General features: G+C 36.9%; 1 protein-coding gene across 1 annotated transcript in view; it reads left to right on the top strand.

The window, feature by feature from the left end:
* Positions 1-26,665, top strand: part of CCDC30 (coiled-coil domain containing 30) — a gene marked incomplete at its 3' end in the record, with an annotated part of 116,489 nt that overhangs the window by 31,662 nt on the left and 58,162 nt on the right. Inside the window, exons 9-10 of the mRNA XM_080801711.1 lie at positions 1,344-1,459; positions 3,806-3,904. Of these exons, the coding sequence (XP_080657837.1) occupies positions 1,344-1,459; positions 3,806-3,904 (215 nt within the window). The remainder of the gene's footprint in view (positions 1-1,343; positions 1,460-3,805; positions 3,905-26,665) is intronic.

The following is a 26,665-nucleotide window of genomic DNA, read 5'->3' as shown; positions in this document are numbered from 1 at the left end:
ACACAAAAAATACATGTATTAAGATTCCATTTATAGGAAGAGCAAGGACCAGTAAAACTAATCTAAAAATAAGACAAACCAGAAGAGACTCTTAATCTCACAAAACAAACTGAGGGTTGCTGGAGGGAGATGGGTAGGACAGGGTGGTTGGGTTATGGACATTGGGGAGGGTATGTGCTATGGTAAGTGCTATGAAGTGTGTAAGCCTGGCGATTCACAGACCTGTACCCCTGGGGCTAATAATATATTATATGTTAATAAAAAAAATAAAAATAAATAAATTAAAAAACTAATCTAAAAATAGTTCCAAATGAGAAATGGAAAGTGACTTTATAAGGATTTTCCTGTAATGACGTCTATGACATATTCACAAGTGGTAAAGTTGCAGACAGATTATGTAGCATTGTTTAAATCTTTAAAAAACTGTGCAGGCAAAAAACTGTCTCTGTCTCTCTCATTATATATACACATCCACTCACACATACAGGGTGGGCTTATGAATGATTTTTTTTCTTTTTGGTGTGTTTTCAGCACTTTTCCAATTAAAAAATTACATACCAAGGGAGAAAAAATAGGAAGGGGAAAAAAGAAAAAAAGGAGGAAAGAAAAAACACAAGGAATAATTGATACAGAACAGGTGATGAAGAAGGAAAACAAAAGAGACTTGAAAGCAGCAGAAGAAAAATAAGAGAAGTATGAGTAGAAGTAGCTCAAAAGAAACAGCTACAAATTCAGGAAAGTCTCAGGTAGCAAGTTTGCAATATTGAAACTGGTGAGCACTGGAAAGAGCAGGTCTTACCTTGAGGTGCTAAGCTCAGAGAGGACTGCCATTTTATGGGCTGTGGGGCAGATAGAAAGATGGCTTTGGTGCGTGAACTTGATTTAGCTAGGAAAATCTGTCCATTCAGTGCTTGTGGCTCAGCACTTGTCATCTGTGGGTGCTACTGTTGCAGAGTAGAAGATATGTGTCTAGGAGTATATATGGTGTGTAAGAGAGACAGGACCACAAGCAAGATGGGAAGATAATTTTCTCATTTGTGTAAATCTTAGAAGGTAGGTTCCACTGCTTTAATTCAAAGAGCCTCTATTGCTGGAAATCCTATTCTCAAAAAGTCCAGCTCATTAGTTTGGTGTGAGAAAAAAATTCTGTTTTGATAGGTTGGTAGAATATTCTAGGGCTGGACTTGAGAGTAGCAGCTCTCCCGTGCAGAGAGTCACATATATAGAGACATGGAAGGACTGACGAGAAGGCAGGAAACAGTACTTCCTTGGTTTTTAAAGTTAGTCCCTCAAATCAAAACTTTGATCCAGTTGAGCCAACTGTGTACTGTTCTCTGTTTTAGATTCGGTTGACCTACAGAAAGCAAGGGAACATAATCAGAGACTGGACAAGGAAATTCTGGCTTTAAGAAGTCGGGTTCGATCACTAGACTCAGAAAAAAAAGTGCTTGGAGATGTGGTAAGTTGTTTAATGTAATTTGTTTTTAAAATGTATGTATGTAGGTGGGTGGGAGGTTGGGGGAACCAGGTGGTGGGTATTAGGGAGGGCACAGATTGCATGGAGCACTGGGTGTGGTGAAAAAATAATGAATACTGTTATGCTGAAAAGAAATAAAAAATTAAAAAAAAAAGAATGTATGTATGTATCTATTTATTTATTTAAAAGATTTTAATTATTTATTTGACAGACAGAGATCACAAGTAGGCAGAGAGGCAGGCAGAGAGAGAGGGGGAAGCCGGCTCTCTGCCAAGCAGAGAGCCCGATGCGGGGCTTGATCCCAGGACTCTGGGATCATGACTAAGCCAAAGGCCGAGGCTTTAACCCACTGAGCCACCCAGGCGCCCCTAGAATGTATTTAAATTCATATAAAATAACAATCAGCAGCTAAAGCACTACATATATATCATTAGTGATGACCAATCCTGGTGGCTAGAGCATCCCAGATAGATGCTATTCCCTGACCTTGATACAGTCTTTCAGTATTTATGTTTATACATTTTAACTACCGTGCTAAACAGTAATGTTTTGCTATTGTGTCAATTTAGGATCTTTTTTTTTTTTTCTTTTAAGATCTTTTCTTTTGGGGACGCCTGGGTGGCTCAGTGGGTTAAAGCCTCTGCCTTCGGCTCGGGTCATGATCCCAGAGTCCTGGGATCGAGCCCCGCATTGGGCTCTCTGCTCAGCGGGGAGCCTGCTTCCCTTCCTCTCTCTCTCTCTGCCTGCCTCTCTGCCTACTTGTGATCTCTGTCTGTGAAATTAAAAAAAAAAAAAAAAGATCTTTTCTTTTTTTTTTATTTAAAAGATTTTATTTATTTATTTGACAGACAGAGATCACAAGTAGTCAGAGAGGCAGGCAGAGAGAGAGGGGGAAGCCGGCTCCCCGCCAAGCAGAGAGCCCGATGTGGGGCTCCATCCCAACACCCTGGGATCATGACCCAAGCCGAAGGCAGAGGCTTTAACCCACTGATCCACCCAGGTGCCCCTAAGATCTTTTCTACTTTTCTTTTTTTTTTTTAGATCTTTTCTTTTTAATATAGATTTCAGTTTGAGTTGTGTCACATTTGTGAACCATTTCTTTTTAGTAATTTTTTATTTTTAATATGTACTTCCAAGTTCTGGGTATATGTGTCTTCAATTTTAGTTTATATTCATTTTACAACCATATCTCTAGCATCTCACACAACACTTGTGTATCACACGATAATAAGTGCTCAAGTAATTTTGTTGCAAGAATGAATAAATACCCATTATATTGGCTCTTATCAAAGCAACAGAAAATAACAAGCGTTGATGGTAATCTGGAGAAATTGGAACCCTTGTGCCTTGTTGAGAATGAAAAATGATGCTGCAGTCACTGTAGGAACCAGCATGGCACTTTCCCTAAAAAGTAAATGTGGAATCACCATATGATTAAGCAATTCTGCTTTTGGGTATATACCCAAAGAGTTGAAGATAGAGACTTGAACAGATATTTGCACACTCGTGTTCATAGCAGTGTTATCCACAACAGCCCAAAGGTTGAAGCCTTTGAGGGGTGAATAGATACACAGAATGTGGACTATACAATGGATTTTTTTTCAGCCTTAAATAGGAAGGAAATTCAGACCTATGCTGCAACATGGCTGAAACTTGAAGACGTTATGCTAATTGAAATGTAACAGAAAAAGACAAATAGTATATGATTCCCCTTTTATGAGGTGCCAAGAGTAGCCAAAATCATAGAGAGAAAATAGAATGGTGGTTGCCAGGAACTGGGGGGAGAGAAGGGCAGAATAGGGAATTCTTTTTTAATGGACATAGAGTTTCAGTTTTGCATGATGAAAAGAATTTTGGAGATCCATGATGGTGATGGTACATAGTAATTAGAATGTACATAATAATATTGAACTGTGCACTTGAAAATGGTCAGCATGCTAAGTTTTGTATTATGTATATTTTATCATTATTTTTAAAATGCAGTCATAAAAAGAATGAGTAGACAACAACTGTTCAAGTTGTCTTAGTCTTTTTACATTTACATATTTAATGCCAACATATACTTAATATATGTAATACCAACACACACATACATGATAAAATTTAAGAAGGGTGTATCCCAAACAGTGTTATACTTCTGGAAAAGGAAATGGGATTGTCAGATAAGGTTATGTGAGGGAAAATTTCACTTTTTACTCTATATACCTATATGTTGTTTGAAATTTTTTCATGAAGAATGTATTCATGTATTACTTATATCTTTTAAAAACAAAGCAAACCACCTCCCCTGCCCCATCCTCTCATATTTAAAATACTTTTGTATTTAAGGTTGAAAGACTTAAAGGAGAGATTCGTGAATCTCAAGAGAATAAGCAACTTGGAAACCACTCCCCTGGGAAAAGTGTGGGTGCTGAACAGAGAGAACAGGTATTTTAAAGTCTATTCTTTCTGATTTCAAATTATGAAGTGAGTCGCATTTTTGCAGAGTACACTAAGTAATTATACTAATTATTTGCTTCTCTCCTCTTATTGCTTGTCTTTTTCTATTGCTTGGCCAATTAGAGTAGAGGAAGAAATTGGGGTACAGAGGATGTGTTTCTGTTCACATCTTCCCCACAGGGAAAATTTATATGCAGAATATAATGGACTATATTCTTTTTTAAAGAAAAAAAAAGGGAATTGTACAAAGATATAACTAATTTGGGCATTTTTAATCATCAAAATGAAATTGATTTGTAGAATCAACCAATGATGATGGAGTGGGTATTTGGAGTCCCACTTAAAGTAACAAACTGTGGTAAAGAACCAGAAAGGCTTAGATGCTGTGTGTGTGTGGTCTCTGGTCTTTTCAAGCATGATCAGCCTCTGCAGTGGTGGGCAAAGCAATTACCATCAAGCTGGAATGCAGTGGGAGCCCGTATGTTTTAGATAGGGCTGTGTCAGACACTCAGGGCAAGGAGCTAGACTGCTTTGGGGGAGAGGGGCTTTCCTCTTACTTACCTAAGATGAGTGACATCCCTTGTTGCTGAGCTAGTTTTTATTGTAGCTTCTTTGTCCCTATAGCCCAGATCTCTTAGGTATCATGGAAACTACAGCTATAGGATTTCTTAGCTCTGACCCAAGGAACTGTTATCTTTCCTTCTCTTCCAAAACCCTCTTACATAGAGGCAGTGCGTTTTTATAGGAAGGAAGGGAGAAAGAGCAGAGAAGGTGGAAGAGAGGAGTGGAGGGAAGAAAAGAAGGATTTTCCAGGCAAGACTTCAGTAACTTTTACCAAAACTATTCCCAAAGAGCTCAGTAGTGCTCAGAGTGCCTGGTGGCTGAGTCGGTTGAGCGTCTGACTCTTAATTTCAGCTCAGATCATAAACTCAGAGTTGTGGGATTGAGCCCTGAGTCAGGTTCCCTGCTCAGTGTAGGTCTTCTTGAGATCCTCTCCCTCTTCCTCTATATTTTCCCCTGCTCACACTCTCCCACTCTCTCTCTAATATAAAAAAATAAATCTTAAAAAAAAAAAAAAGAACTCAGGGTGCTCTAATTAAAAGCAAGTTGAGGGGCACCTGGTTGGCTTAGTTGTTAAAGCATCTGCTTTTGGCTCAGGTCATGATGCTGGAATGGAGCCCCGCGTCAGGCTTCCTGGTCCTAGGGGAGCCTGCTTCTCCCTCTTCCTCTGCCTGCTGCTCCCCTTGCTTGTGCACTCTCTCTTTCTCTCTCTGTGTGTGTGTTAAATAAATAAATAAATAAATAAATCTTTTAAAAAAAGGCAAGTTGATTTTTAGTAACCATTTTGATTAGTTTCTTATTTATCCTTCCAGTATTTCTTTATTCAAATATAAAAAATTTGAGTATTTATTCAGATTTCCTCCTTTCCTGGTTTCTTTTTCTTTTTACTAAAATGCTCCTAGAGATCCTTCCATATCATACAAAAAAGTCTTCCTCATTCTTTAGAGCAGTCTAGCTTTCTATTGTGTGGGTATACTATGATTTATTTAACCAGTCTCCTTTTGATGGACACTTGGGTTGTTTCTGGTCTTTTGCACATATATGTGGGTATTTTTGTAGGATAGAGTCACAGAAATGGGATTGTGGGATTAGAGTAGATGGATCTACAATTCAGGTAGATACTGTCTGATACTCCTCAGAAAGAATTATACCATTTCCCTCTCCTTCCACAATGCATGTAAAAATCAGTTTCTTAAAGAATTCACCAGCTGAATATATTGTCTACTAAATGAGAGCTGAGAATGGGTATCTAAGTGTAGTTTTAATGGACCTTTATCTATTTATAGTGAAATTGGGAATTTTCATATGCTTAAAAGTTATTACAGTTCTTTTATAAAATTTGCATCATTGAAATGTTTAATACAATATAAACATACATATTTTAAGAGTTGAGTTCAGTGAATTTTGACACGTGGGTATACCTATAACTACAGCCTGCAATCAAGTTATAACTATTTTCAAGCTATCAAGTAATCAAGTTATAACTATATATAACTATAATCAAGTTATAACTGTAACTGCAATCAAGAAAGAAAACATATTCATTAATCCATAAATTTCCCTCCCCCTTTGCCATTAACCCCACCTCCCACCAGTCCTTACTCCACCATTTTCTATTATCATACCTTTTCTAGAATTGCAAACAAGTAGAATCTAGTATATACTTTTTTGTGTTTAGCTTCTTTCACTTATAATGATGCTTTTGATATTTATCTGTGTTGTTGCCTGTGTCAGTAGTTCATTTTTTTTATTGCTTAGTAATATCCCTGTATTCAGATATACCAGAAATTGTTTACCCACCTGCTAGTTGATAGACATTCAAATTGTTTTTAGGTTTTGACTGTTATAAATAAAGCTGCCACTAATATCCTTATACCTGTTTTTTTTTTCTTCTTGGATAAATACCTAGTAGTGAAATTATCAAGTCATAGAATAAATGTATGTTTAACCTTATAAAAAAAACTGCCAGACTGCTTTCTGAAGTGGCAGTACTATCTTACATTCCTACCAACAATAGTATGGAAGTTTCAGTTGCTTCTCATTTTCATCAACATTGTTATTGTCAGTCTTTTGAATTCTAGATATTCTAAGGAACATGTAGTTGTATCTTACTATGGTTTTATCATTTTTTAAAGTTTTATTTATTTTAGGGAAAGAGAGTGCGAATGGGGAGAGGGGCAAAGGGGGAGGGAGAGGGAGAGAGAATCTGAAGAAGACTCTGCATTGAGCATGGAGCCAGACGTGGGGCTCAATCTCACGACTCTAAGATCGTAACCTGAGCCAAAATCAAGAGTCAGACACATAACTAGCTGAGTCACTCAGGACCCCTCACTGTGGTTCTAATTTGACTTTTGAAAGTATCTAATGACAATGAGTATGCTTTGATGTGCCCATTAGCCATTAGTATATGTTCTTTTATGAAACCTCAATTTAAATATTTTGCTTGTTTTTAACTGAATTATTTGTATATTAAGTTGTAGGAATTCTTTATGTATGTTGCATACTAGTCCTTCATTAGATATATGTACTTTAAATATTTTCTCTCAGTCTATGACTTGTCTTTTCATTTTTAAAAGTGTTTTATGAAGAATAGTTGTTTTAAAATTTTGATGGAACCCAATTTATCAAAGTTTTCTTTTAAAATTTTATTATAGGACATACAAGCCATCTAAGAAATTTTGTCTACACCAAGGACACAAAATATTTGTCCTCTCTTTTCTTCTAAAAGTTTTAGAGTTTCAGCTTCTACATTTAGGTTTATGATCCATTGGAGATAAGTTTTGTATATAGTGTGAGGTGAGGTACGAGGTTCATTTATTTCCAAATGTATATCCTGTTATTCTGGAATGATTTATTGGAAAGAGAATTATTTAATTACTTTGGCACCTTTATAAAAAATCTGTTATTCAGCTCAATTTCTGGACTCTCTTCTGTTCCATTAAGCTACACATTTGTCTGTAGGATAATATCATGCTATTGTTTTATTGTAAGTCTTGAAATCAGAAAGAAAATCTTTCCAACTTTTTCTTTCAAAGATGTTTGGACTGTTCTAGGTTCTTTGCACTCATATACATTTTTAAAAAGATTTTATTGATTTATTTGAGAGAGAGAGGCCTGGGGACCCTGGGATTATAACCTGAGCTGAAAGCAAATGCTTAACTGACTGAGTTACCCAGGTGCCCCTTCCATATACATTTTAGAATCAGCTTGTCATTTTTGACAAAAATGCCTGCTAGGATTTTGATTGGGATGGCACTGAATCTGCAGATCAACTGAGGCAGAATTTATATTTTAGCAATATTGGGTCTGCCAATGTGTCAACCTGATCTATATCTTTCTATTTATTTGAGTCTTTATCTCAGCAATGTTTTGTTTTCAGCACACAGTTCTTACCTATGTGTAATTTCATTTATTCTTTGAAAAAATTGAAGTATAACTTATGTACCATAAAATTCACCCCTTTAAAGTATATTGTTCAGTGGGTTCTAGTATATTCACAAAGTTACACAATTGTCACCACTATCTAATTTCAGAGCATTTTCATCTCCCCAAAAGAAACCCCATATCCATTAGTAGTCAATCTCCATTCCCTTAGCCTCCAGACTCTTGGCAACCACTAATTTGCTTTTTGTCTCTAAGAATTTGTCTATCTGGTACATTTCATACACATGGAATCATACAGTATGTGGTCTTCCACATCTGGCTTCTTTCACTTGGCATAATCTTGTCAAGCCTGAAGCATATTGTAGCATGAATAAATACTTTATCTCTTTTTATGGCTAAATAATACTTCATTGCATGGGTTACAACACATTTTGTTTATCCATTCACCAGTTGATGGACATTTGGTAGTTTCCACTTCATGGCTATTATGAATAATGTTGCTATGTACATACATGTGCAATTTTTTTGTGTGAACATATTTTCATTTCTCTTGGGTATGTATGTAGGAGTGGAATTGGTAAGTCATATGTTAATTTTATGTTTAACCTTTTGAAAATGCCAGAGTGTTTTCCAAATCAGCTGCCCCATATAACATTCCTATCAGCACTCTATGAGAATTCCAATTTCCCCACACCTTCACCAATATTTGTTATATTCTGTCTTTCTTATTATAGCCATCCTAGTGGGTGTGGAGTAGTATCTTAATGTAATTTTGACTTGCATTTCCCAAGTGATGTTAAGCATCTTTTCTTATGCTTATTGGCCATTTGTATATCTTCTTTAGAAAATGTCTTTTTATATCCTTTGCCAATTTTTAATGGCATTATTTGTCTTTTTATTGCAAGGGGTCTTTATATATTCTGTTTATTAGTCTCTGTCATAGACTGACTTGTGCCTCCTCTGAAATGTGTTGAAATCCTAACCCCCAGTACCTGTGAATAAAACCTCATCTAGAAACAGGGTCTTTGCAGATGTAGCCAAGTTAGGATGAGGGCATTAGGACGGGCCCTACTCCAATACGACTGGTGTACCTATAAGAAGAGGAAATGCTGTGTGGCGACAGAAATGCACAGGGAGTGCCATGTGCTGACAGAGGCAGAGGTTGGAGTGATGGGTTGCAAGCCAAGAAATGCCAAGGATCGACAGCCACCACCAGAAGCTAAAAGAGGCAAGGAAAGATTCTACCCCGTGTCTCAAAGGGAACTTGACTCTGCTGACAGCTTGATTTCAAAATTCTAACTCCAGAGCTATGAGGAATACATTTTCATTCTTTTAAGCCTCCTAATTTTTGGTACTTTGTTATGGCAACCCTAGGAAACTCATTGACATTTTGGTACCAGAAAGTGAGATACTTCTATAACAAATACCTAAAACTGGAGAAGTGGCTTTGTAATTGTATTATATGTAGAGGCTGGAATAATTTTGAGGTGCTAGACAGGAAAAACCTAAATTGCCTTGAAGGGACTGTTGATATAAATATGAACTTAAAGGTGGTTCTGGTGGGAGCTCACAAAGAGAGCTACAGGGAAAGCTACTGTCATCTCAGAGAACACATATATTGCCAGTATCTTGCTAGAAATATGAACGTCAAAGGTGTTTCTGGTGAGGTCTCAGAGAGAAATGAGCAACCTACTGTTTGACTCTGGAAAAGAGATGATCCTTGTTATAAAGTAGCAGAGAATGTGGTTGAGTTACGTTTTACCATTGGGTGGAAAGTAGAACCTTTAAGTGATGATCTTGGTTGTTTAACTGTGGTGATTTCCAAACAAAATGTGTAAGGAATGGTTTAACCTTGATGCTTATGGTAAAATGCAAGAGGAAAGAGGTAAGTTGAATTAATGGTTAATAAAAAGGAACAACACTTGTTGTTCTAAACCCTATAATACATTGTTATTATTTTTGCTTTAGCCTATTACCTTTTATTAGTTTTTAATTTTTTTTAAGATTTTATTTATTTATTTGACAGAGAGAGACACAGCAAGAGAGGGAACACAAGCAGGGGGAGTGGGAAAGGGAGAAGCAGGCCTCCTGCTGAGCAGGGAACCCGATGAGGGGCTCTATCCCAGGACCCTGGGATCATGACCTGAGCCAAAGGCAGACGCTTAACTGACTGAGCCACCCAGACACGCCAGCCTATTACCTTTTAAAGGGAAAACAAGTCTTTCACATTTAACCACATATTGACCATTTCTAGAGCTCATCATTACTTTGCATAGACCCAAGTTTCTATCTGGCACCATACTACTTTAGCCTAAAGAACACGAGTCAACATTTCTTCTAGTATAGGTCTGCTAGTGATAAACTTTCTGATTTTGTTTGTCTGCAAAAGTCTTTGTTTTGCTTTTTCTTCCCCCCCAAAAAGCCTTTTACCATGGTAAAATGCACATAACAGAAAATTTATCATGTTAACTATTTCTTTTGAAGACTTATTTATATATTTTAGGGAGAGAGAATGCAAGCAGAGGGAGGGGCATAGGGAGAGGAAGAGAAGAAGACTCCTCACTGAGTGCAGAGCCCAAGATGAGGCTCAGTCTCACAGCCCTGAGATCACATGACTTGAGCTGAAATCGAGTCAGATGCTTAATCCACTGAGCCACCCAGGTGCCCCTCATGTTAACTACTTTTAAGTGTACAGTTCAGTGATAGTAGCATGTTCACATTGTTGTGTAGCCATTACTGACATCCACCTCCAGAACTCCCTTCATCTTGTAAAACTAAAACTGTATATTCATTAAGCAGTAACTCCCCTTCTGCCTTTCTCCCAGGCCCTGGCAACCACCATTCTACTTTCTATCTCTATGATTTTGACTACTCTAAGTACCTCATGAAAGGGGAATCATATACTATTTGCCCTTTTCTGATTCACATTTCAATCAGCTACTGTCTTCAAGTTTCATCCACATTGCAGCATATATCAGAATTTCCTTCCAATTTAAGGCTGAATAATATTCCATTGTATAGTCCACATTCTGTGTATCTATTCATCCCTCAAGGGATACTTGACTTGCTTCAGCCTTTTGGCTGTGTGTTTACTGCTATGAACATGAGTATGCAAATATCTGTTCAAGTCCCTGCTTTCAATTCTTTTGGGTATATACCTAGATGTAGAACTGCTGGATCATATGCTAATTCTCTTTCATTTTATTGAAGAACCACCTTACCATTTTCCATAATGACTGCACCATTTTACATTCTCACTGACGGTACACAAGGGTTCCAGTTTCTCCATATCACCATCAACACTAGTTATTTTCTATCTTTTTGGTGCTAGCTATCCTAATGGATGCAGGGTGGTTTCTCATTGTGGTCTGAGTTGCATTTACATAATAATTAATGATGTTAAACATCTTTGCATGTGCTCATTAACTTTTCATATGTCATCACTGGAGAAATACCTATTCAAGTCCTTTGACTATTTTTTTTTAAAGAATTTTTTATTTATTTGTCAGAGAGAGAGAGAGAGAGAGACAGCAGGCACAAGCAGGCGGAGTCGAAGGCAGAGGGACAATCAGGCTCCCTGCTTAGCAAAGAGCCTAGCGTGGGACTCGATCCCAGCACCCTGGGATCACACCCTGAGTGGAAGACAGATGCTTAACCGATTGAGCCACCGAGGCATTCCCCTCCTTTGCCTATTTTTAACTCGTTGTTTTTACGTTGTTGAGTTTTAGGAGCTCTTTACATATTTTGATTATATGAATCCCTTATCAATATATAATTTGAAAATCTTTTTCCATTCCATAGGTTTCCTTTTCACTGTATTGATGCACAAAAAATTCTAAATTTCGTGAAGTCCAGTTTGTCCATTTTTGTTTTATTATCTGTGCTTTTGGTATCATATCCAAGAAATCATTGCCAAATCCAATGTTGTAAAGCTTTTCCCATTTTTTCTTCTATGAGTTTTACAGTTTTAAGTCTTACACTTAAATCTTTGATCCATTTTGAGTTACTCTTTATATTTGCTGTTAAGGTACAACTTCCTTCTTTTGCATATGGATATTCAGTTATTCCGGCATCATTTGTTGAAAAGCCTGGCATTTTCCCATTGAATGGTCTTGGCACACTTGTCAGAAATCCTTTGACCATATACAAGAAGGTTAATTTTTGGTCTCAGTATTCTGTTCCATTGGTCTATAAGTCTGTGTTTCTGCCTGTACCACACTATTTTGACTACTCTGGCTTTGTAGTAAATTTTAAAATCGGAAATATGAGTCCTAAAGCTTTGTTCTTTTCCAAGATGGTTTCAGCATACCTTGAGATTCCATATGAGTTTTAGGATGGGTTTTTCTATTTCTGCAAAAATGATATTGGGATTTTGATAGGAATTGCATTGAATCTGTAGATCTTTTGGGTAGTATTGACATCTTAACAATGTTAAGACTTCCGATTCATGAACATGGAATATGTTTCTGTTTGTTTTCCTTAATTTTTTTCAGCAATGTCTTATAGTTTTCATTGTACAAGTCTTTCATCTCCTTGGTTAAGTTGATTCCTAACTATTTTATTCTTTTTGATGCTACTATAAATGGAAGTGTTTTTGCAATTTCCTTTTCAGATTGCCTTGTTGTTAGTGTGTAGAAGTGTGTTGATTTTGTATCTTGTTACTTGGTAAATTCATTTGTTATGTCTAACTGTTTGTAGAATCTTTAAGGTTTTCTACATAAGATAATATCATCTGCAAATAGAGATAATTTTACTTCTTCCTTTCTAATTTGGGTGTCCTTCTTTTCATTGCTTAATTGCTCTGACTAGAATTTCCAATATTGTGTTGAATAGAAGTGGTGAAAGATTTATTTCTGATCTTACAGGAAAAGCTTTTAATCCTTGACCATTGACTATGATGTTCACTGTAGGTTTCTTAAAAGTTTCTTATTATGTTGAGATAGTTTTCTCCTATTCCTAGTTTGTTTCATGTTTTTTTTAATCATGAAAGGGTGTTGGATTCTGTCAAATGCATTTTCTGCATCAATTGAGATGATCATGTCAATGTTCCCTCATACTTCTAAAGTGGTATATTACATTGATCGACTTCTGTATGTTGAACCATACTTAAATTTCAGGACTAAATTTCACTTGGTCATGGTGTATAACCCTTCTAATATGGTGTTAATTTGATAATATTTTGTTGAGAATTTTTGCATCAATGCTCATAAGGGATACTAGTCTATGGCTTTTTCTTCCATTTTGTATCTTTGTTTGACTTTCATGTCAGGGTAAGCTGGCCTCACAGGATGAGATATAAAGTGTTTCTTCGCTTTCAAGTTTTGGGAAAAGTTTGAGAAGGATTGGTGTTCATTCTATTTTGAATGTTTGGTAGAATTTACCAGTGAGGTCATCAGGGCTGGGCTTTCTTTGTACCTGAGCTCTTTGATTACTGAGTTAGTATCCTACTAGTTATAGCATGATTCTGTCTTTTTTTTTTTTTTAAGATTTTACTTATTTATTTGCTAGAGAGAAAGAGAGAGCAAAGCAATGGGAGCAGCAGGCAGAGAGAAAAGCAGGCTCCCCGCTGAGCAAGGAGTCTTATGTGGGACTTGATCCCAGACTCCTGGGATCATGACCTGAGCCGAAGGCAGACACTTAACTGACTGAACCACATATGTATCCATGGTCTTTTTTTTTTTTTTTTAAGATTTTGTTTATTTATTTGACAGAGAGAGAGATCACAAGCAGGCAGAGAGTAGGCGGGGGGGGGGGGAAGCAGGCTCCCCGCTGAGCAGAGAGCCCGATGCGGGCCTCGATCCCAGGACCCTGAGATCATGACCTGAGCCGAAGGCAGAGGCTTAACCCACTGAGCCACCCAGGCGCCCCTGTGTCCCTGGTCTTTGTTGGTTTTTTGTTTCTAGGAATTCATCCATTTCATGGAGGTTATCCAGTTAATTGGTGTACAATTGTTCAAAGTACTTTCTTCTATGCTTTTTTATCTGTAAAATTCGTAACTTTTATGTTAGTAATTTGAGTCTTCTCTTTTTTCCTTAGTCATTCTATCTAAAGGTTTGTCAATTTTGATCTTTTCAAAGAACCAACTTCTGGTTTCACTGATTTTCTGTATTGTTTTTTTATATTTTACCTGTGCTCTGACTCTTATTATTTCTTTTTGCTGTGTTTGGACTTAATTTGTTGTTCTTTTTATACTTCTTTAAATCATAAGGTTAGGTTGTTGATTTCAGATCTTTCTCATTCTTTAATGTAAGCATTTATAGCTATAAATTTCCCTCTTAGCACATCTTTCATTACATCCCCTAAGTTTTGAATGTTGTAGTTTCATGTTTTATTTTCATTCATCTCTGGATATTTCCTGATCTCTCTTGTGATTTCTTCTTTATCCATTGGTTGTTTAAGAGTATTTATTTAGGGGTGCCTGGGTGCCTCAGTGGGTTAGGGCCTCTGTCTTCAGCTCGGGTCATGGTCCCGGGGTCCTGGGATTGAGCCCCGCATCAGACTTTCTACTCCACGGGGGGCCTGCTTCCCCCTCTCTCTGTCTCTGCCTGCCTCTCTGCCTACTTGTAATCTCTATCTGTCAAATAAATAAATAAAATATTAAAAAAAGAGTAGTTGTTTAATTTCCATATATATATGTATGTACATATATATATGTATATATGAAATTTCTAGTTTTCCTTCTGTTATTAAATCTGCCTCCATCCTACTGTAGTTGGAGAAGACATTTTGTATCTATTAAGACTTGTTCTATCCCCTAAAATATGGTCTATCCTGGAGAATGTCCTGTGTGCACTTGGGAAGAGTATTTTGTTGTCATTGAGTAGAGTGTCCTATATATGTCTATTAGATATTGTTGTTTATTGTGTTGTTCAAGTCCTATATTTCCTTACTTATCTTATATCTGTTCCATCCATTATTGAAAGTGGGGTGTTGAAGTTTCCAACTCTTATTGTAGAAATGTCTACGTCTCCTTTTAATTTGGCCAATTTTGCCAAAATTTTGGCATATATTTTGGTTGGTGATTAGGTACTGTTATATTTTATTGCTGTATTGAAATTTTTATTAATATATGATGCCCTTCTTTGTCTCTTGTAATCTCTTTTGATTTAAAATCTATTTTGTCTGATATTAGTTTTACTAGCCTTGCCCTCTTTTAGTTACTATTTGCATACTTTTGCTTGCACCTTCTTTGCATCTTTGGATCTAAAGAAAGTGAATCTTCTGTGGACAGTGTATGGTTGGACCGTGTTGTGTTTTTATCCATGATCCATTGGTCTGTCTTTTGATCAGAGAGATTACCTTACATTTAAAGTAATTATTAAAGTAGGACTTCTGTCATTTCACCATTTGTTTCTATGTACCATATAGTTTTTTGTTTTCCTCATTTCCTGCTTAAGTGTCTCTCTTGTATGTAGCTGATTTTTTTGGTAATAAAATGTTTTAATTCCTTTTCATTCCCTTTTGAGTATATTCTTAGCTATTTTCTTTGCAGTTACCATAGGGATTGCATTTAACATACTAAAGTTATAATACTTTAATTTGAATTTATGTCAGCTCAACTTTAATAATATGCAAAAACTTTGCTCATTTATAGCTTTGTTCTCAGTAATTGACATCACACAATTACATTTTTTTTTGAGAATTTTTTAAAGATTTTTTTAAAAAGTTTATTTGACAGAGAGAGACAGTGAGAGAGGGAACACAAGCAGGGAGTGGGAGAGGGAGAAGCAGGCTTCCCACTGAGCAGGAAGCCCGATGCAGAGCTTGATCCCAGAATCCTGGGTCATGACCTGAGATGAAAGCAGAGGCTTAATGACTGAGCCACCCAGGCGCCCCACAAAATTACATCTTTATATATTGTGTATCCAAAAGCATGAATTAATAATTGCTTTTTAAAATGTATTAGTCTCTTAAATTACATAGAAACTGAATTATAGAATTAGAATGAAAGTTCCAATAATATTAGGTTTTAGGCTAATAATAATTTTTAAAGCATTATATCAATCTCTTAAGTCATGTAGAGAACAAAATTGGAGTTTTAAACCACTGTTACTATAATGCTAGCTTTTATCATTGTCCATATATTTACTTTTACTAAGATGTTTCTCTTCATATGGCTTTGAGTTACTGTCTGGTGTCTTTTCATTTCAACCTGCAGGACTGCTTTTAAGACTTCTCACAGGGTGGGTCTAGCAGTGACAAACTCCCTCAGCTCTTGTTTATCTGTGAATGTCTTACTTTCATTCTCACTCTTGAAAGGACAGTTTTGCTGGTTATAGAATTCTAGGCCAACAGGTTTTTTTTCTTTTAGCATTTTGAATATATCAGCCCACTGCCTTCCGGCCCCCAAAGTTTCAGATGAGAAATCTGCTGGTAATGTTACTGAGGATCTCTGACAAGTCGCTTCTCTCTTGCTGCATTCAAGATTATCTCTTTATCTTTGGCTTTCAGTGGCCAATTTATAACACATCTCAGTGTGGGTCTCTTTGATTTAATTCTTCTTGCAGTTCAGTGAGCTTCTTGGATGGTTATATTCATGTCTTCAAACAAACTATCATTTTCTTTTGTCTTTGTTGGTGACCATGTCTGTGACCCATTCCTTTTTCAGTTACCCATATATCCACTGGGAGGAGGCTGATCTGGGACCAGGACTAAAACAAACCTAGAATTACAAGAGAGTTTTTGGGGGTGGTACCTGAGAAGGATCGAGGGAATGGCAGCTGTGGGCTAGCAAAGGCTTTAAGCTCATGATGCAGGTCTGATACCCATTAAAAAGGAAGAAGGAAGGAAGATTGGATAGGAAGAGCCTCAGACTGTGGTGTAACTCTGAGAAGTCTCATTCAGACCAATAGGGCTTTGGCACAGTGATAACCTGTGAAGGAATTCCACATTAACCAGAAATGGACAGGTCTTACTATCCCCACCATGCTTAGTTGTTCATTGGAGGCTGCCTGGGAAGAGTATGCCAAGTTCTTTTCTGAAGGAAGAGATACCTACCAGTGGTACACTGCCATGTGGCTCTCTGTGTCACCAAATTCTTGATGGTAGAAAAGATCCTTGGAGAGTGACTGGTTAATCCACCTCCCTCTATGATAGATGTCATCTGTGACATTCTGAATAAATGAGTATATGTCATATTTTAAAACATGTTTAGAAAAGAAGATCATACATATCCCTCTCATGTTTAATTTTAAGTACCGGAAGTTTTTTCTTTGTGTAATCTCAGTCCTCTGGGCTGCTTTCTTTACTTTGTCATCAAGACTTGAAATATGTGATTTCTAAAATAATACTAAGTAGATTTTTATGATCAAAGTTCTCTCTTGATCTCCCATGAAGAAAAAGACTCAAGCTTTCTCGATCAAGTTTAGCGCCAGGCAATGGAGATATCACTAAGTATTCACTAAGGGCTCATTCTCAGCTATGGAACTGAGTGAACTGAGTGCTGTAAGCAGTAGGTTAGGAGTTTCAGATCTTGATGCAAGGCCATGCTCCCCTCAGCATGGATCTCCAGCTTTTAAGTGAGTGTGTGAGTGCCTCATGCCATCATTCCTGGTCTCTTACTACTTTACCTTCTGTTCCCTACAAAAAGGAAGTTAGAGGATGGAAACTAAGATTTCAGTGCCTACACAATGTTGTAATGACTCTGCTGTGGGTTTGATATAACTCATTTAATGTTAACAGAAAATTCTGGGAGATAGGCATCATTCACCTCCCTGTATAGGTGAGGAAACAAAGATCACAAATTCATAAATGTAAAGATTTCAAATTTCTTTCTTTCTTTCTTCCTTTCTTTTATACAGAGAGAGATATTGAGGGCACAAGCAGGGGGAGCAGCAGACAGAGGGAGAGAGAGACCCAGGCTCCCTGCTGAGCAGAGAACCCGATGTGGGGCTTGATCCTAGGACCCTAGGATCAAGGGATAAAACCTGAGCCAAAGGCAGATGCCTAACTAGCTGAGCCACCCAGGTGCCCTGAAGATTTCAAATTTCAACTGACTACAAAACCCATGTTTTTGCCACTGTGATTTTCTTTTCTTTTATTAAAAAAATTTTTTTTTAATTTTTTATTTACTTATTTGACAGACAGATCACAAGTAGGCAGAGAGGCAGGCAGAGAGAGAGGAGGAAGCAGGCTCCCCACTGAGCAGAGCGCCCGATGTGGGGCTCGATCCCAGGACGCTGGGATCATGACCCGAGCCGAAGGCAGAGGCTTAAACCACTGAGCCACCCAGGCGCCCCGCCACTGTGATTTTCAAACTGTGTTTCAAGGATCCTTGATGTTCCACAGATGCAGAGTTCTAGGTCTTCTGCCTCCACATCAACCAGGAAGCCTCCATTTCTGGGCTCCCTGTAGACAGTTTCCCCATAAGAATTCTTTTGAAAATAAATGGGAGGGGATGACTTTAAAAGGACAAATAATTTAGAAAACCAATCCCTTAAATTGTGCAGGCTCCTCAAGACAATGACCTGTATTCCTTACGTATTTCTATATGTAGACAGATTTACCACTAATTAGACCATCTTAATGCTGCTAACATGCATATTCTCAGAGAAAATGCTTGAAAAGAAGAAATTCTAGGTATCTGATAAGAATGATAATAGCTGGGGTGCCTGGGTGGCACGGTCGGTTCAGCATCTGCCTTCGGCTCTGGTCATGATCCCAGAGTCCTGGGATGGAGTCCCACGTAGGGCTCCCTGCTCAACTCCCTCTGCCTGCCACTCCCCCTGCTTGTGCTCTCTTTTTCTCTTTCTGTCAAATAAATAAGTTAAATTAAATTTTAAAAGGAATTATAATGGCCACAATATATTGAGCATCTCTCATATGCCATGACATGTTTACATAATCCCAATAATCCATGTAACAACCCTCCCCAAGGTAAGTAGGGCTATTCCCATTTCATGGTTGAGAGAACTTAAAGGGACTTGAACAAAGTGAGAGGCAGAGCTAGGAGTTGTTCTGGGTTTGTCTGGACTTTGAGCTGATTATGTACATCAGATCAACTCTTCTTTTTTTTTTTATGTTCAATTAGCTAGCATATAGTACATCATTAGTTTTTGATGTACTATTCAATGATTCATTAGTTGCATATAACACCCAGAGCTCATCATAACACATCATGTCAACTCTAATGAGGATTTATGGAGGGTTTATTTAGGGGATTAATTATACCTCCTGGGGGTTACAACATGCTCCACACTGAGCACATAAATCATGTCCACCTGGAGGTGGTGACTGCTCATGTTCCATCCTGCCCACTGCCTTCATCTGCCATCCTACGGACTGTGCCTCCAAGAGGGCGTGGCAGAGTGCAGGCACGTGGTGGGGGGTGGTAGTAGCACTTGTCACACTGCACCTGGAAGGCCCAGTTTGCTTCAGAGCATTAGATGATCCCCACCTTTGGGGCAGTAGAATACTGAAGGTGGAAAATTCTGAGCTGTTACACTTTTCTCCAGAGTCGTTGGTGGCTATCCCATGCCAATGGGGCAATTCCCTAGCAAGTCTGGTAGCTTCCCTTTGCTTACTGCTGCCTGACAGGTGAGGTAGGCACCCATCAGCTACCCAGAGCTCTCTTTCTCCCACTGCTCATTTCTTACATTATTTGCTGCCCCTCTGCTTCATTTTTCTGCTTTAGACTTTGGTCACCATGCAGTACACAAAGGACACACTTTGCCTAAATGCATAACCATCATTAATATGCCACAAATTATGTTAAATTTCATATATATATTCTTTTGAAAAGCTATCTTTTAAAAATTATAGCATTAAAACACAACATGTTCTTATACTGAATTACACAAAGGAAAACACGAAGGAAATGACGGGAGTTTTCATTTTTAAGGGTTGAAATGGTTCTCACACTTGACACTGAAGCATCTCAGGTGATATAGGGTGGAGCCAAGGAGATTCTTGCCTTGGGTGCTGAATGCATCAGCGTTCATCTGTGGACCTGCAGAAATGTCCATCATGACAAAGGGGGGCTGATGAAGGGGAGAAGCTGTCCTGAGGGAAAACTATACCCTTTCCTATGTCCTTGCCCAATGCTGCTAGGAAGTCGACCTAATTCTTAACCAGGTCTTTTTTCTATACCCCCAGACAGGAGGAGTTGTAAAAGTTACACTGGGGTTTCAGCATCCATTTTTACTGTTGCTTGTCCCATTCTTTCTAACCCGTCGCTTCCTATTAAACATGAGAAAGGAAATTACTGATAATCAATAATAATAATATAATATTTATTAATACTAATAAATATTAGTTTATTATAATAAACTAATAAATTAATTTTTGAAAAATCTGTTGGTTAATTTAATGCATATCTGGCAGTAAATATGAATCCAGAAGAACCAGCAAAGCCCCAGAATACTTTTCTCCAAAATTTAATTAGGGTAGAACTTTTTGGTGGATCAGCGCTTTCCTCTTCAGCTTAAGTAAATGAGTGTTTTTGTCTCTGAATTAAACTAAAAACTTAATTGAAGATTCTGTTAAAACTGAATTCTGAGAAAAAAGTAGTATCAGTGTTGGTGTCTTCTATTTCTAAATTACATCTAAATACTCAGAAGCTTCCTTTGCCTATAGTTTTGTTATTGGGCCAAATATACAATGAAACGTTACTTTTCAAAAGTGAAAAAAAAAGGGCACATTAGCAACTTACATCAGGACAATGAAGATCCTGTAGTATATTTTTCAACACTTGGTTCCTTTGGTTCAGCTGCCAAACAGCAGTGAGGGCTCGAACACTTCATAAAGCCACTCTCCAAAGGATCCAAGACCAAACAGGAGCTGAAACTTGTTGGTACAGAAAGTTTTCAAGTTGTAGCTTCAGGGAAGGATGCTTAAAACCTATAGCTTATTTTTTCAGTATTTTTTTTAGAATAACACATGTATGTATGTATTTTAACTGATGATTTATTTGGATTAAGACTTCCCTCTTAGAGCCTGAGTTATCAGTAATACAGGAAAACAGCAGAGAACCCTGTATGAAAAGTCAAGAGACAGTGCAAGTACAAGATTTAAATGAGGTAAGACATAAAAAGGTCATTTCCAGTGACAGCTGCTAATTCAGTTGAGGCACACCCCATAAGGATGCTTAAGAATAGCTGAATATAGGCAAAGGGAGAAAATACACCTGCAGGAATGGTAAACCTACATCCTGTGATTGTAATCAGTGGTTACAGGTCAGTTAGGAAGGAGCCCGGTAAAATATATTTTGGATAAACTAGTGTGTTGAAGTTGGAAGGTGGTTTAAAGGTACTGCCTTGCAACTGAGTAAACGTGAAAATTCAGAACAACCCAATAACACAAACCACCATTTACAGAGCATTGCTGTAAGTGAGGTGCCCACATGTGCGCAGGCATCATTGTCCTCATTTTTCTGATGACAAAACTGAGTCTAAGTTAAGTAATGGACTCAGTTTTCCGCTGTTGGTAAATAGAACAAGACCAGTAAGACTTTTTTCCCCACAAATCATTCTTGGTTTCCCAAGTTGGAGAGTAGAGACCTATCAATTTCATGCTGCTCCCTAGTGGGGTGGTACAAAGGAGTAGTTAGCTCACCTGACAGGTGTGCTCTGATCAACAAGAAGGGTCCACAGCTTGATGGCAGTATTATGAGAATTGGCTCAGTTCTCAGTCCATAGCCACCAAATTGCATTTTGGCCTCAATTTAATTTCCTACTAGGTTTTTGTAGCAAGAGAAAATATGCTTTGGTAAGTTCAAATAGAGTAGATATTAAAAATAAGGGCGTATAAGTTAAATTTGGTTTGAATCCCAGTGCTGATCTTGGGAAAAATATCTAATATAGCCGAGCCTCACCTCTGTTCTCTGTTAAAAACAAAAAATATATATATATATATAATATATATAATTATATATAGAATATAACTTAATTATGTTTATATATTATATAACCTTATATTTATATAAATATATAACTTAATTGTATTTATATATTATATGACTTTATATAAATATTTATATAATATATATGCTATAACTTAATCATATTTATATATATTTTTATATATATACACACATATATATATATATTCCAATTTCATAGGGGTCCTGGAAAACAAAATGAGATAATGCAAGTAAAGCATGTATCATGATGTCTGACACATGGCAAGTACTAATTAGTAGTTACTTTCATTATTATTGCAATTATTATTATCAATTAATCTGGACAGATTTTAACAAGACTTTATATCTGATAACTGCTTTACAAAATACTTTCAAAATCTCACTTCATTCCTATTCTGATGGTTATAATGTATATAGAACAGTATCAGCTCCATTTTACAATTGAGAAAGAGGCTTAGAGAGAAAAATGTCTCTTATGAGCTATGGTACCATGAATTACTTTTCCCAGCTTCATATCTCCCCTAGATGACTTTATAATTGAGTTAGGCAGGAAATTACTATTATCAGAATTTATACATGATTTAATTTAAACATGATTATTGTATATAGAATTAATTATGTAAAATGCTTTTTGCAGATTTTGAAAATGAGCCAAGAAAAAATTGAAATATTTGAAAGTGAGTTGTCAGAAGAAAGGAGAAGGCAATTGGCATCTGATTTTACTACTATACAGAAGGCTTTGAAAGTTGAAAGTGAGGTATTTTGCCACTCAGGATGTTATTTCCCTCCTTTTGCATTCTTACTTTAGGGATTTCATGTTACCATTTATTTTGGTTTTCAACTAAATCATAGCTATAGAATACGCATTTCTGTTAGTAATAATGGGGTGAGTGTCCTTTCCACAAGCTGAGTTCCAGCACCAGCCAAAGAGGGGCCTTAAGTAGCTGGTGTTTGATTATTATGGTGGTCATAGAATCATGGACTTGTCTCTCCTTTTAAGTGCTTGTCCTACCATCTTGGAAAGGTCTATCAGGAGACAACCAGACTATATTTGGAAGAGAGACCTGGGTGTGAGTCCATGGAAGTCTAGATCACCAATTTAGAGGATGGTGACAATCAGTTTGCAGGGTGGGTGACAGCCAGTGCAATGCCCCAAATCCCATCCTGATGACCTACAGGAATTTTCAATGCAATGAGGTAGGAAACTGATGCCACTTGCCCTCTTCCTGTGGTTTTGGGTGGCCACTCTCCATTTTCTCTCCTTTTTGCCCCACACCTTCGTCATCAATACTGTCTTCCCTTTCTGACCTCAAGGCTTTGGGAAAATACCAAGTAACTCCTCTCCTAAAGTAAATTTCATATCACCTGTTCCCTTCATAGGGTACCACAGATTCTCAGGTCCCAGTCGTCCACCAACCAAAATGTATATTCCATATCATCAGTGTAGAAATTTGATAAGAATCTACATATAAGTGAGGTGTTTTCTCTCACAGATATAGAAAAAAATCAGAGTTGATTAAGTCACTGAATATACATTATTAAGTAAGGCAGCATACTTTGTAGTTAAGAACATAGGGTTTGAAGTTGGTCAGACAGGTGAATCTTAGCTTTACCACTTCCTAGCTATGTGAACTTAGGCAGGCCACTTACACTCTCTGAGCCTGTATCAGTAACCGGACTGCATGGGTTTGTCACAAAATTAAAGGCATGGTTGTTCTGTAAAAGAGAACTTTAAAAAAAGATATATTTTAAAACAGGTAATATAACTAATGCAGGAGTTGCTGAAGAATTTACCTCTCTAGAAGCCTTGATAAAAGTAGGAATGACTCTAGGAACCCCGTCCTTCAACCTGTGAATGATAGAAACTAGGATGCTCAGTTTAATTAGTTGATTTAAGTAAACTTTAATTATTAAGAAAGTAGTTCTGCTGGAAGAGTAAGTTGGAATATTTAAAACAACAAAAGAAATTCTAAGATTCCTATTTAGAAGTATTATACCTTTTATGGGAAAGTCTTATTCTATTTTATTAAATATCTTTATTTCTTAATCAGGGATTGCAAAAATCAAAGTCAGAACTTATATGCCTTTACAATGAAATTCAAAGTATTCCAGGGGTGTCAGAAAATGGAGACTATTTTTTAGTAACATATAACCAGCTACAAAGAGAGAATTCTGAATTAGAAACAAAGGTGAGACTGAATTAATTCTTTAAATGTTCAGTGTTTGACTTTATCTTTTATTAGGATAAGATAAAAGGAAATTAATTTTCAGGAAAAGATGACTTGGAAATTGGCATATCTTTTACTTATATAATTACATATATATAAAATTATATAATTTATAGAATAAATGGCCATATCGTGTAGATTATAAGCCAATCTGCATCTCCGAATAGACTTCAGTCTTCACTCTTAGGATTATGCTGTTAATTTTTTACTTTAAATCAGTTTCCAAACAGTTTAATTTTTGGAGTACATATACATATGTAAAAGGTTTACTTAAAAACAGAACTACCAAATGATCCAGTGATTCCACTATCTGGATATATACCCAAAAGAATTGAAAGTAGGGCCTTGAAGAGATAATTCACACACCCATTTTCATAGCAGCATTATTCACAATAGCTGAAATGTGGAAGTAACACAAATGTTTATTGATGGATGAACAGATAAGCGAATTGTGGTATGTACCACACAATGGAAAGTTATTCAGCCTTCAAAGAGGAGGGAAATCCTGCAGTATGCTACAACATGGACGAATCTTGAGGACATCACACTAAGTGAAATAAGCCCATCACAAAAACACAAACACTGTATGATTCCAATTATGTGAGGTACTTAGAGTAGTCAAAATCATAAAGACAAAAAGTGTAATGGTAGTTTCAGGGGCTGGGGGAGGGGTGAGGGCGAGTTATTGTTTAATAGGTATAGAGTTTGTTTTATAAGATGAAGAGTTCTGGGCATGGTTGATGGTGATGGTCACACAACACTGTGACTGTATTTAATACCACTGAAGGCACACTTCAGTGTGTAAGGTTAAGATGGTAAATTTTATGTTATGTGTACTTTACTACCACCCCCCCAAAATACAAAACAAACAAAAGTTTACTTAAGTGTCTTCAACCTTAAACCTTCAAATCAAAGCATTTTTTTTTCAGTTATACTGAAGATCATGTTCATACTTAGAATTAGGAAAATGTTTAAATGTTCTGACCCCAATATGTTCCCCAAGTATAAAAATGGCTACCAGACCACAGTTAGACGGAGAGGTTGCCTGCAGGGTGATTCCTGGAGTCCCACTTATTAACTACTCCTGGCTGAAAATTCTCTTCCTCGGTTACTCCCTTGGTCTTGATGAAAAAGGTAGGGAGGAGTGAAGGCTTGAACACACAATTAAAATAAATTGGGTTATATTTTCATAGCACATGTGAAATGAAGGACTAAGCCCAGGCCTCATTTATCCTCTGTGAAGTTGTTATCCTGAAAGCAGGGTGCAAGCTGCTGAGGGATTGGGACATGGATCAAACAGTATATGACCTAGGGATGGAAAGGTCCAGAACACGGGGTTTGCTACCTGGAAAGGTGGATACATGGGGCACAGCCTAAACTAAGTTTTGTTGGAGGACCTTGTCAGCAAAGTGGGTTGTCATCACACTGTACAATGAAATATCACTGGACAGTGCAACACAGAAGATGAACTGTGGCAACAGGAATATAATGTAAAAACAAGAGATTCGGATCACTATCCTGGTAATCTGGCTCTCCCTTGCTCTTTCTTTTAAAAAGCTTTTTATTTTGAAATAATTTCAGGCTTACAGAAAAGTTATAAAAATCGTACAAAGAATTCCTATGTACCTTCACTCCTCCAGTATTAGCATGGTGTACCGCATTTGCTTTATCATTCTCCCTCTATCTTCCCTTCTCCAAAGATACCCTTCTTTAAAACCACGGATTTATGCATCCTTATGGCTATGGTAAAAATGGATTAGATTATATAACAACAGCAAAGTGTTAAGTTAAATTAGAAGATGACTTCAAATAGGACGTCAATTTATATTATTTGTCAATAATTATTTAAACATTTAATAGAGTCCATGTACTTTCTCATAATTATATATTAGAATATACAAAACAGAATATTTGTCTTCTCATTTTACAGGTTTTGAAGCTTTCACAAGAATTTGAACAATTAAATCATTTTACTGTAGGGAGAAATACTGCACCTGCTAATTTAATTGCAAGTGAAAATATCTATAAAGATCTTGTGTCTAAACTAACAGTTTTGGAAGTAGAGATTCAAAGTCCAAAGGAAGAGAAAGAGGAACTCTGGTAAATTGAGAAAGTCCCATATCACATTAATTATTTGGGGGGAGAGATACACTTACTTTATTTGGCTTGATCGTTGTAAGAATTTGACATTCATTTCTAAATGGTGTGAGTGGAAAAATTAATTATAAGCAAGCATTTCTCCCAAGGAGTTTGTCTTTTGATATGTTACTACGTTTTTAAACCTTATCTTACTTTTTAAGATAAATTTATGCATTTTGAGGAAAATTTGGAAAGCATGGAAAAATAAAAGGAATGATAATAACGCTTAGTTTCACTAAGGAAATCTGTTAATGTCCTAATTTAATTATACTCTGCCAAGAGATTTTTTGCTGTTTTTATTTAACATCATATCTGATGATCATTTTGATAACCTTCTCTCTTTTTTATTATGTTATGTTAGTCACCATACAGTTCATCACTAGTTTTTGATGTACTGTTCCATGATTCATTGTTTGCATATAACACCCAGTGCTCCATGCAACCCGTGCCCTCCTTAATACCCATCACCAGGCTCACTCATTCCCCCACCACCTTCCCTTCTAAAACCCTCAGTTTGTTTCCCAGAGTCCGTATTCTCTCAAGTAGTCTCTCAAGTCCATAGTCTCTCATGGTTCGTTT

The sequence above is a fragment of the Martes martes genome (genome assembly GCF_963455335.1).
Source record: "Martes martes genome assembly, chromosome: 4".
Classification (NCBI taxonomy): Eukaryota; Metazoa; Chordata; class Mammalia; order Carnivora; family Mustelidae; genus Martes; species Martes martes.
The sequence above is the reverse complement of the archived record's forward strand: the minus strand, read 5'-3'. Positions and strand labels throughout refer to the sequence as shown.